Source organism: Lepisosteus platostomus, chromosome 2, assembly GCF_059453375.1.
Source record: "Lepisosteus platostomus isolate fLepPlt1 chromosome 2, fLepPlt1.hap1, whole genome shotgun sequence".
In the NCBI taxonomy this organism is placed as follows: domain Eukaryota; kingdom Metazoa; phylum Chordata; class Actinopteri; order Semionotiformes; family Lepisosteidae; genus Lepisosteus; species Lepisosteus platostomus.
The window spans coordinates 76989845-77002388 of record NC_142612.1 but is presented as its reverse complement, the minus strand read 5'-3'; the positions used below and the strand labels follow the sequence as shown (position 1 = coordinate 77002388).

The following is a 12544-nucleotide window of genomic DNA, read 5'->3' as shown; positions in this document are numbered from 1 at the left end:
CAGCACACAGGTAATCCAAACTGATAGACAGACTAAAGCACAGAGCTACATCAAGCATGGGATGTGAACAATAACGAGACAGAACCTGGCACTGGAGGACACCTGTTTCTTCATTCCAAAATATTAAATAATTCCAGTAAGAGTGTAGCACTCAAGCTTATGAGCTTGTGTGTCTTTAATGTACAGTAGTACCGGGAGAATGAAAACTAGTGACTTTGTCTAGCACAGCTCTTCATCATCAAAAACTCATTACAGAGAGAAAATATCTTTTACTGATAATTGCAATTAATTATAACATAATATACTGATCTGAAAATCATACAGGAATCATGCTTAAAAGTCAGTGTTCATTCTTATGAAAATGAACACCTGAAGAAGGCTCCACGGCCGAAACGTTGTGTTCTCTTTCTTCTTTTTTTCAGCATGGAATAAACCTATTACTTGTTCCTTTGCGGAATTAGTATATGCTTTCAACACAAAATGCCCCAAACTGAGCTCTTTCTACCCTTTCAGTTGACAGATTGTCAGCTATTGTCTTTCACTCCTGAAATATGTTCTTCAGAATTCCATCTCTTTGCTATCCTCCTGTCATCTACCATTCTTGATCACCTTTTCATTTTGCCACTTTACCAACCCCACAACTCTCCCTCTCTCATTTCCACACTTGAAAATTTAGGTATCCTTTTTTTACTTTTCAGCAGGGAAGTGTACTTTCTGCATAATAGCTGTTTTAAAGAGACTTGGAGGGCATTTTGCCCATTACACCTGAAAATAGGACATTTTATTTTTCAGTACAAAGTTAACTCTTACTTGTTTTGTATCTAGAGATGTATGGATAATAAAGCACAATATGCCATCATAAAAAGAAAAAAGGGGGAACCTTTTTTAGATGTTTTACGTGAGTTTTAAAGAGACTTGGAGGGCATTTTGCCCATTAAGTGTTTTCTTGTGTTTAGATCAGGCTTCAGTAAAATAATATGACATTTAGGTACAAATATACAGACAAGTAAACCGAAACTAGAAGCCAAGATTGCAAATATTTCCACAGCCACTGTGAACTTCCCAGGGGAGCTAATATAAGCTGGGATAAATGTGATCCAGACAGCACAGAATATGAGCATGCTGAATGTAATGAATTTGGCTTCATTGAAGTTATCAGGCAGCTTCCGAGCCAGGAAAGCAAGTACAAAGCACATGGCAGAGAGGAATCCTATATACCCTAACACAGCCCAGAATGCACCTGCAGATCCCAAGTCACACTCCAGAATGATTCTGTCTGCATAGTATTTCATGTTTCTGTTAGGAAAAGGAGGTGAAATTGTCAACCAAAGAACACAAATCAAGACCTGTATAAGTGTGAAAGCAAGAACACTGAACCGCTGCTGTGTGGGGCCAAACCATTTCATAATGTTATTGCCTGGCAGTGTAGCCCTAAAGGCCATTAACACCACTATTGTTTTCCCCAGAACACAAGAGATGCACAGGACAAATGTGATCCCAAATGCTGTGTGGCGCAACATACAGGACCAGTCAGAGGGCTGGCCAATGAAAGTAAGCGAACAGAGGAAACACAGTGTCAATGAAAAGAGGAGAAGGAAACTCAGTTCAGAGTTATTGGCTTTGACAATGGGAGTGTCCCTGTTTCTAAAGAAGATGAAAGCTACACCTGTAGTGAAGCAAGCTCCGGACGAAGAGAAAGCTGTGAGCAGTATTCCCATGATTTCTCCAAAGGACAGGAATTCAACTGATTTCAATACACATTCATCTCTTTTGTCGTTTGACCAGAATTCCAAAGGACACTGAATACAATTGTTAGAATCTGCAAGAAAATTTTAAAAAAAAAGAGTTCACAAGAACAGTGCAAAATCCTGCTATAGGTTGGCAAATGCATTTTTTATATTTTTCAACACATTTAAAACTATTGAATATGACATTACTGTATGTCTTGTTTTTTACTGAACAGGCTAATGTGTATTCATTTAGGGAAGTTTAGCACAGAAGGTAAAAGTGTGTAATTATTTTGTAATCACATCGTAGTTTACCTGTTGTGTTGCTGATCTCTCCTTCAGCACAGTGTATGCAGTCATAGCAACACAGAGGCCTTCCTCTCTGAACTGCCTTTCGAGTGCCTGGGAGACAGCTCTCACTGCACACTGACTTGGGCTTCTAGACAGGATACAGGTAACAAATAATTTGAAGATATAAGTTTATTTAAATTAACATTATTTATACATTAAATCGGTAGGTGAGAGGGTGTTTTTTCCTTACAAAGCAACTCTCACTGCAAACTGACTGAGGTTTCTAGATAAGAAACATGAAACAGGTATTACTTGAAATATTAGCTATATTGAAGCAACTTTATAGACACTTGTGCAATAGGTGAGGTTACCTGTTGTTGTATTGTTAAAATAGAACTACAATAATGGAAAAATAACAATGATAAAAGTATCAGAAAAATATAATCTTTGAGCTTGTTCATTGGGTATTTATTTTTTAACCGTCAGCCTAAACACGCAATGAATAGCTTCCAAATGCTAAACATTCTGTCCTAACTCCAAGCACTACAACAAGACATTTAAGTCTAGCTTGCTTTAAGATGGGTGGGATTTTAAGCATAATTGTTAAGCAGAGTTCAAACTGAGATGTAAGAAAGCTAACCTGTCTGTGCCAAGCCACATTTAATCTTCCAAACTTGATTTTGTATTGCCTACCTCATATTGACCACCTGCCCATGAAATGTTTACTTGATTCATGACAAACAGACGACCCGCTGGCAGTGAAGCGTCATAGTAACCAATGGTCGTGAACTGGATGGTGCTCTCGTTTACAAGCTGCCAGTTCACTAATTCATATCTTGCAACTGGATCTCCATTGTCATCGAAAGAGACTTGCTCTCCGGTTTTAGTTGTGAAACTGACTTTTTTGAGATGCTGAAGAACCTGTCCAAAAAACATGTGGCTATCATCACAGACATTAAATTTAGAATCAATTTAGAAGTGGAATCGGTTACTTTTATAATCAGGAGAGTATGAAAGTCTGATTTACCTGCCTTGGTTCAGTATTACTCATTTTTGCACAAGTGTGATTTGATAAAGAACCTTGTGCTTTGCACTCAAGCAGGCTATGTAGAGCATTTGCAACAGCATACACTGATTTATACACATTGTTGTAAAATCTCATCTCTGACACATCTGCATATCCACTTTTTTCTCTTAAATTTTCAGTTCCTGTACAAGGTGTCCTACCAGCTGGATTTTCTTCAGTTATCAGAGAACAATTAAATGCAGTTTCCCAAAACTTGTTAATGAGTGCATTGCCTGGGCGTTGAGATGGATGAACACTTGTTAAAAACTCTCTCAGTCCATCTACTTTGGTTTTGAGAATAGCAAACCCTATAGCTCCTCTCAGAATTCTATAACCCTCTGCAGTCGCAACATTACTGGCAGTAATCCAGGCTTCACTGCCAATCCACTGGTGACCAGTTACATTCTGAAGTGATAATTCTTTCAATAAAACAGTCATCTCTCCTCGGGGAAGGAAAGCTATAATGACCTTTGCTGTGCTCTGTTTTATTACATTTATGGTCTTAAGAATTTCCTCCCTGGGATAGTTTTCATGAATTGCTTCTGAATATTCAATACAGATGCCCTCTTTCTGGGCAGCTTGTGTAAAGGTTGCCATTCCATTATTGCCATAATCATTGTCACTTCTAATAGTCCCAACCCAGGTCCATCCAAAGTGCTTCACAAGCTGAGCCAGGGCTCTGCTCTGATAAAAGTCACTGGGGATGGTTCTGAAGAATGAAGGGAATCTCCTTCGATTGCTCAAACATGCACAGGTAGCAACATGACTGATCTGTAAAGAAGAAGTGCTATTTTAAATGGAAAAAATATGAATTACTAAGATTTTAAACACATTAAGATAATCATTTGACATGAAAGGAACTATATCACTTCATCAGTACAACAAACGTTGAAAATAAGACAGGTTTAGATATCCTAAATGAAATGAGGCGTTTTTTAAGTACTGTATTTCTGTTTTGATATTTATAATTACATTTAAATTTAAAGTACTTGAAAAGAGGTCAAACAGTTAAATTAAGGATTTCTCACCACAGGAATATGAAAAGGTCCAACTGTTGCTGCCATTGCTATCGTTGTTGATGATGCAGACTGTCCGATTATAGCTTGAACTGCAGCTGGTCTGGAGCAGGAGGTGTCAGAAGATTCCTTATATCCATTCATCAGAGCCATGGCTGCTCTTACAGAAGAAGGTGAGGAGTCACAAGCATCGAAAATCTTGTATCCCAGAGACACGCCGGGAAGAAGATCCGTCCTGTTGTTGATTTCCTCAATGGCAAAAATCATTGTGTGTGCTGACTGAAACTCTACAAAGTTTAATCTATGAAAAAAGCATAAATAATTTTGATTCAAAAGTTTTCGCTAGAACCTAAAAAATAATTTTAAAGCTCAAAAGGAAATTGCTTGCTTCACTAAAGGATTGCTGCAAATATGAACAACTGCAAAAACAAAAAGTAATTATTGCAATATAGTACAATTATTAATAATGTTACCGTTAATAGTAAGAGAATACTAACAGAGTTGTTCTGAACAGTCTTAAAATGCAACTGGACAGTAAAATATCGACAAACCTTTGGCATTCAGAAGGTTCTGGATTGCCTGTAAAGAGCTCTATTTTTTCAACAGTCCTGGTGTGCATTGACAACACTCCCCCAATCATAATGTCTCCATTCGCAGATAAATTCGGAAAAACTGCTCTGCCTTGAAGCCTGCAAAGAGGCTCTTCTACTGAAGTAAAAACAGCAGTAATCATCATCAGTGCTGTTACTTGCAATAACATTCTATAACACATGGAGACACTTTCTGGTTATAGCAAAAATGTTACAATTAGTTGTCCTTATATTGTGCACAAAGTCTCAGGAGTGATTAGGTAAGCAGAGCATGAAGTTCACAATGTTATGTAGGTATCCTCTAAGGGTTTATTTATTTTCTGCAGCAATGTTAAATAAATTATTACAGAACACTTAATGTGATGGTTTTAGACAGGTTAAATAACAACTAGGAGGAGACAGTAAACAAAATAATCATCATCACATCCCTTTCGATAACTGCTTATCCAATTCAAGGTCACGATGGCCCGGAGTCTCTCCTTGGATTCAATGGGAGTAATGCAGGATACACCCTGGATGAGACGCCAGGCCATGGCAGGGAATACACAGACACAAACACACACTCGCACTCACACAAGGGTCAAATTCACAGAAGCCAATTAACCTAATGTACAGTACCTGCATTTCTTTGGATTGTGGAAGGAAAGCAGAGCACCCAGAGGAAACCCACACAAGAATAGGGAAAACATTCCTACTCCACACAGTTAGCACCCCAGGCCTGGAATTGAACCCAAGACCCCACCACTGAAGGTCCATCATGCTAACTACTGCACCAGCATGCTGCTCTAGTCAACACAACATGTTAATTATATTGTAGTGTCTTCATGTTCTTGAGTTTGTGCCTTTGCGGCATCAGCCCCAGTTCATCCCTCACCACACAGGCTTGAACCCGGGTCTCTGGTGTTCAACAGGGGTCTTTGCCGGCTGAGCTAAAGAAGACCTTCTTCAGCCCAAGTGGCCAAGATCCCTCTTAGGTGCAGGGGCGTATTCGTTACAATTTGTACAGTATAAACCGAAAAATTAAAGCCTTTTACATGTTTTTTCTCATTTGACTGTTCAAATTCTTTTGTTGTTTATACTGAAGGCGGTCTACTTTTTAAAAAACACTTCTAATATAATTTCTGTGCAAAGCTGATCTTACAGGCAATGCACAGCAGCTCTATACTGTCAGTGCCTCAGCTGCCTTGCTAATTTTAGTACGCAGAAATAGTTATTTTTAATACTTAATTTAAACATTTTAAATCTTGAATTACCGTAAGAGGTTAGAAGGATTTTTTTTATAAGCCACAGGATAAACTTTGCTAAGACGAGAATTTGGCTTTTCGCTCCACTCAAAATCCCCAACCCCAGCGTAAGTTCTGAGTCAACTGTAATGCTCTTGTAAATCATGCGATACTTGCAAGCCCAACCTGGAAAGGTTTATACAATTGCAATTAAAATAATTTTGTGTACAAAGGACTTTTTTTTCCTAAACACATTGTAACGTATATGGCTAACAGGTACTGTGTAAGAGCCGGCTTACCGGAGCGGTGACGTCACTGCCCTTCCCTGTAATAGCAGGACTACAGCCCCTGGGCTGTAGAGAGATCTCTCTTTAGCTCACCGGGCTGGGTCCCTGTTGAGTGATGCAGGAGTCCTGGGTTTGAGCCCCCGACGGTGCGGAGCCGACCTAATGCGACAAGGGCGCCCACCTGAACCCCGTTGCGTTACAATATTCCTGTCACATCCACGTTGCTATTGGTATGTGAGAGTGGATAAATCACACGGAAGCACAAACGATGGCACAGCCGCTGAAGCGCGCACTGTAAGTACAAAGAAAATTTAATTAAGGACAATTCCGAAATGAGTTCCTATTAAGCCATGTAAAACCTTCACCACACCAAAGTGGATACAATATAAAAAAAGATATTTACACACACACACACACACACACACACACACACACACACACACACACACACACACACACACACACAACTACTGTACACGCAATCTTTCCCATTCACTCTTCTAAAAACCCAGACCGTATAAAGTCCGGCCTGTTTAGGATCAGAACTCATCTCTTGAATCGCCTGGTGGAGGAGCTCTCAACTACTTTCTCTCTCCCACTGGAGTGTTTAATTAAAAATATTTTCATTACCATAATATTATATTTACACTTCTATAATCTCCACACGGTTCATAAATGTTTCCCTGTTTAAATATACAGAAAATAAACAGACAAAATATTCCTTCAATGCGTGTTATTTAACTTCTCATAAAGCATTACGTGTGTAGTGGCCTATTCCTAATTTAACAGGTACAGTATGCGCCCCTACGAGACAGGTCCTGTTTGTCGTCGTCGTTAGATCCTGTTTCTAAAGCAAGTTTATTAAAAGTGAAATATGTGAACTTTCCATTTGGTGCTTCACTTTTTTGAACAACGATAAGAGATGTTTGTGTAAATGTCTGGTTTTTACAATTTGTGAATGACTTTAGTTACTTTGCGTGTGCACCCGTAAAGCCTGCTGAGTGTTCACAAAGTTTATATAGTGTAGGGCTTTTAACGTTTAATAAGTGCTGAGCATTTGTTTAAGAAGCATCTTATTAATACGTTTTTGTGTGTAGATCCTAGTGTGGTCTATGCTGGTAACGGAGTCACAAATACTGTACAATATTCGTAATTATTTAGATGATTAAGATTCTATTTGCTAAGCACAGTTAGTACTATTACTTGATTATAAAGCATCCTATATATTGTGATACATTGTAAAGTTTATATATACAACATGAAAGAAAGAACCATACAGCAAATATTTTGTGTGAAAGAACTAGATGTTGATCATCTAAAGGTCTCTTAGTTCACACTACGTAGACGAGTCACTTTCACCACAATTTTATTTAAAAAATGCTTAATCTTTTCACTTTTTATGCAGCAGGCAATTTTGAAACACATCCCTTTTCCTGGTGAGGATTTCAGCTGGAACAGCTGGATTTTTTTTCAAACCACATTCATTAGGGAACTTTCCATACCCCATAATGAAAATCCCGGATTCCATGTTGTTTCATCAAAACTATAAATCATCGATAAATTATCAAATAATCGACAACGGCTGGCAAGGAAGCCTGTGATAAGATCAAATCCAGGTTTATTAGAAATAAATTGAATAATATAAAGATCCAGAATCCATAACTTAGCAAAGATAATGCACTGTAGAGGCTTGTGTTGCGATCAGGTGAACAGCAGGCCTGCAGAGTGTCTGTAAAGAGCACAGGCAGCACACAGTTAATCTCCACTGACAGACAGACTGAAGCACAGGGCTACATCAAGCATGGGATGTGAACGGTAACAAGAGACAGAACCTGGCACTGAAGGACACCTGCTTTCAGTTCTGCAGGTCAAAATATTAAATAATTGTAGTAAAAATGTAACACTCAAGCTCATGGGCCGTGAAAGTCTACATAGAATAATCATTGTGTTTTTGACTTTTCATAAAAGTTAAATCACTTCCATTTCTCTTTGAAAATGTTCAGTTTGTAAAATAGGTTCATAATTCAAGATAGTTATTTCTGTCACATGGCACTTTTGGCACATACAGTACAGTAATTGCTGGGGATGTACATCCTTCAGGTGAAATGGATCATTATAATTTTTCAACACAGAATGCTCTAGACTGAGCTCTTTCTATCCTTTCAATTTACAGATTATTGTCTTTCACTCCTTTCACTTCTCTCATCTACCATTCTTGATCACCTTTTCATTCTGCCATTTTACCCACCCCACTGCTCTCCCTCTCTCATTTCCACACTTGAACATTTGGCCATTTTAAACTCCTTAAGCATACTTTTAAAGAGACTTGGAGGGCGTTTTGCCCATTAAGTGTTTCCTTGTATTTAGTTCAGGCTTCAGTAAAATAATATGACATTTAGGTACAAATATACAGACAAGTAAACCGAAACTAGAAGCCAAGATTGCAAATATTTCCACAGCTACTGTAAACTTCCCAGGGGAGCTAATATAAGCTGGGATAAATGTGATCCAGACAGCACAGAATATGAGCATGCTGAATGTAATGAATTTGGCTTCATTGAAGTTATCAGGCAGCTTCCGAGCCAGGAAAGCAAGTACAAAGCACATGGCAGAGAGGAATCCTATATACCCTAACACAGCCCAGAATGCACCTGCAGATCCCAGGTCACACTCCAGAATAATTCTCTCAGCATAGTATTTCATGTTTCTGTTAGAAAAAGGAGGTGACATTGTCAACCAAAGGACACAAATCAAGACCTGTATAAGTGTGAAAACAAGAACACTTAACCGCTGCTGTGTGGGGCCAAACCATTTCATAATGTTATTGCCTGGTAGTTTAGCCCTAAAGGCCATTAACACCACTATTGTTTTCCCCAGAACACAAGAGATGCACAGGACAAATGTGATCCCAAATGCTGTGTGGCGCAACATACAGGACCAGTCAGAGGGCTGGCCAATGAAAGTAAGTGAACAGAGGAAACACAGTGTCAATGAAAAGAGCAGAAGGAAACTCAGTTCAGAGTTATTGGCTTTGACAATGGGAGTGTCCTTGTTTCTGTAGAAGATGAAAGCTACACCTATAGTTAGGCAAGCTCCAGACAAAGAAAAAGCTATGAGGAGTATTCCCATGATTTCTCCAAAGGACAGGAATTCAACTGATTTTAATACACATTCATCTCTTTTGTCATTTGACCAAAATTCCAAAGGACACTGGATGCAATTGTTAGAATCTGCAAGAAAATGAATTATGTTTTAATTGAGAATATTCTTATAATGCAAAATGCTGCTGTAGAGGTTTGTGTCTGCAATTTCTTTTTTAACATTTTTAAAATGCATTTAATCATTTCTTTGTATTTTTTTTTACTTAGAAGTGGATGTTTTCTATGTTTTTATGTTTATGTAGTTTTTATCAAATAGGTGTGAGTCATTGAAACTTACAGCACAGAAGGTTATGAGGTTAAAAGTGTGCAAGTATTTTGTAATCAGATCTCACTTTACCTGTGGTGTTGCTGATCTCTCCTTCAGCACATCGTATGCAGTCATAGCAACACACAGGCCTTCCTCTCTGAACTGCCTTTCGAGTGCCTGGAGGACAGCTCTCACTGCACACTGACTCAGGCTTCTAGACAGGATACAGGTAACAGAAATAATTAGAAAATATAGGATAATATAATTTGACATTACTTATACATTAATGCAGTTGGTGAGATTGCCTTTTTACCTTAAAATAGGATAATGAGCAAAGCAATATAAATCATCATCCAGGTGGATGCCACACATTGGTGGTGGTGGAGGGGAGTCCCCATTACCTGTAAAGTGCTTTGAGTGGAGTGTCCAGAAAAGCGCTATATAAGTGTAAGCAATTATTGTTATTATTAATTATTTAAAAAAAACATTTTATTTAGTTCTTAGCCTTTGTTAATGACTTAATGTGCATGTTAAAGTGAATTTTAATAAGGTAACACTTCAATTTTATAAATGACTTTAAAACAATTTCTAAACCATCTCAAAAATTGTCATTGTGATTTTTACTGAGTTATACAAAGTGTTTTTTTTTATTTTTTACCTCAAGTTCACCATCTGCCCAAACAATGTTGACCTGGTTCATGACAAACTGACTACCTGCTGGCAGTGAAGCATCATAGTAACCAACAGTCATGAACTGTACGGTGCTCCCATTAACAACCTGCCAGTTCACTAATTCATATCTCGCAGGGGGGTCTCCATTGTCATCGAATGAGACCTGCTCTCCAGTTTTGGTTTTGAAATTGACATGATTCAGATGCTCAAGTACCTGTGCCAAAGAAAATAAGATGTCTTAAAATATTTATATGACAAGCAGATACATACATATTTTCATGCATTACAAGACGTAGTTCTCCCTTACCTGCCATGGTTTAGTATGAATTGATTTAGCACAGCTATGATTGGCAGAAGAATCTTGCCCTATCTGGCATTCAAGCACGTTGTGTAGAGAGTATGCAACAGCATACACTGCTTTATATATATTATTGAATATTCTGACATCAGATACGTCTGCATATCCGTTTCTTAGTTCTTGTAAGTCTTCAGACCCAGTACAAGCTTTTTTTGTTTTGTCTTCATTTGACATGGAACAGTTAAATGAAGTTTCCCAAAACTCATTTAAGAGGGCATTGTGTGGAGACAGGTGGACACTCATTAAAAACTCTCTTAGTCCTTCTATTTGGGTTTTAATTACGGCAAAACCAATAGATCCACTCAGAACTTTATTACCTTCTGCTGCAGCAACATTACTGGCAGTAATCCAGGCTTCACTGCCAATCCACTGGAGACCAGTTACATTCTGGAGTGCTAATTCTTTAATTAAAGCAATTACATCTCCTTGGTCCAGAAAGGCTATAATGACCTTTGAAGTGCTCTTTGTGATAACTTCTATGTTCTTAATAATTTTTTGCCTGGAATGAGACTGATGAACCACCTCTGAATATTCAATACAGATTCCTTCCTTCTCTGCAGCTTCCACAAAAGTAGCCATTCCATTGTGGCCATAATCATTGTCAGCTCTTATGGTCCCAACCCAGTTCCATCCAAAGTGCTTCACAAGCTGAGCCAGGGCTCTGCTCTGATAATAGTCACTGGGGATGGTTCTGAAGAATGAAGGGAATCTCCTTCGATTGCTCAGACATGCGCAGGTAGCAAAGTGACTGATCTAAGAGGAAAAGAGAGCAAAATATTAATTTTAAATGCCACATGTCTTTATGTTGTTTTCTTTGTTGAAACACATTTTGATCAAGAAGAGAATCAATGTTTGTCTTCTTTATGATTTAAAGAGGGCATTGATTTTGTTTTTGTTTTTTTGTAATATACACTTCTAGGTCTACTGTAGTTTAGAGGAATTAGAAGATGACAAAAGGAGATGAAGCAAAGAGGTCTTTTTGTGAAGTGACACTATTTTGCCAATAATGATTATTTGGGTTTTATAACACTTTAATAAGTAGAATTTAGAATTTTCTCACCACAGGGATTCTAAAAGATCCAACTGTTGCTGACATTGCAATTGTGGGTGATGATGCAGACTCTCCTATTATAGCTTGAACTGTAGTTGGTCTGGAGCAGGAGGTGTCAGAGAGAGTTTCCTCATTTCCATTCATTAAAGCCATAGCTGCCCTTATAGCCAAAGGTATAGAGCCACATGTGTCATAGATCTTATATCCCAAAGACACCCCAGGAAGAAGATCAGTCCTGTTGTTTATTTCTTCAATGGCAAAGATAATTGTTTGTGCAGACTGAAATTCTCCAACGAGTAATCTATGGTAAACACATTTTTTTAAAAAAAATAATTTTACAGCTGAAGAATCACTTTAGAACTATGTCATTATGTAATAGAAACAGTTATAGAGCTGCTTGATCTAAAAATATTTTATTACGAAACATAAAATTACCTTTTGCATTCTGGAAGATCAGGTTTGGTTTTAAAGAGATGCATTTTTTCTTCAGTGTTGCTGTGGATTTGAATCACTCCCCCGATCACGATGTCGCCATCTTTAGATAAATGAGGAAAATCTGCCGTTCCTTGAAGTCTGCAAACAGGCTGTTGTGCTAATGTCAAGACTGAAACAACCATCATCAATATTACTACTGTCAGTGACATCCTTGTGCACATGAAGAGGCTTCTCTCTTAACAAAGAAAACATGTAATAATTTTGGTCTTTATATTAAGCAAGGAAGTCTCCAGGGTAGTTAAATGAACTTGAAGTGAACTTCAGACTGTGTTAAGCAGGAATTCTCAAAGGTTTGATATTTTAAACTGTTTTAATTAATTATTGGATTGCATTAATTATTGCATTGTACTTGATTTTTCT

At 38.0% G+C, this 12544-nt stretch overlaps 2 protein-coding genes across 2 annotated transcripts; both read right to left on the bottom strand.

Moving 5' to 3' along the window:
* Positions 1-905: 905 nt before the first annotated feature.
* Positions 906-4860, bottom strand: LOC148677212 (extracellular calcium-sensing receptor-like). Its single transcript, XM_088643631.1, has 6 exons — positions 4652-4860; positions 4113-4401; positions 3046-3855; positions 2712-2939; positions 2043-2166; positions 906-1819 (listed from the first exon to the last, which is right to left on the bottom strand). The coding sequence occupies exons 1-6, from the start codon at positions 4858-4860 to the stop codon at positions 906-908; spliced, it is 2574 nt and encodes an 857-aa protein (XP_088499757.1).
* Positions 4861-8516: 3656 nt separating this feature from the next.
* Positions 8517-12333, bottom strand: LOC148677211 (extracellular calcium-sensing receptor-like). The gene is made up of 6 exons (XM_088643618.1): positions 12125-12333; positions 11699-11990; positions 10588-11391; positions 10267-10494; positions 9699-9822; positions 8517-9430 (listed from the first exon to the last, which is right to left on the bottom strand). Exons 1-6 carry the CDS (start codon positions 12331-12333, stop codon positions 8517-8519), a joined length of 2571 nt encoding a protein of 856 aa, XP_088499744.1.
* Positions 12334-12544: the final 211 nt, after the last annotated feature.

Bases quoted from the DNA above. Each gene is read 5' to 3' on its own strand.
- LOC148677212 (XM_088643631.1), bottom strand. From the start codon at position 4,860: ATGTTATTGCAAGTAACAGCACTGATGATGATTACTGCTGTTTTTACT. The intron at 2,940-3,045 runs GTAAATCAGACT...TTTTTTGGACAG, and splicing joins GTAATACTGAACCAAGGCAG to GTTCTTCAGCATCTCAAAAA. The intron at 2,167-2,711 runs GTAGGCAATACA...TATCCTGTCTAG, and splicing joins GGGCAGGTGGTCAATATGAG to AAGCCCAAGTCAGTGTGCAG.
- LOC148677211 (XM_088643618.1), bottom strand. From the start codon at position 12,333: ATGTCACTGACAGTAGTAATATTGATGATGGTTGTTTCAGTCTTGACA. The intron at 11,991-12,124 runs GTAATTTTATGT...TGTTTACCATAG, and splicing joins GATCTTCCAGAATGCAAAAG to ATTACTCGTTGGAGAATTTC. The intron at 9,431-9,698 runs GTAAAGTGAGAT...ATTTTCTTGCAG, and splicing joins AGAGATCAGCAACACCACAG to ATTCTAACAATTGCATCCAG.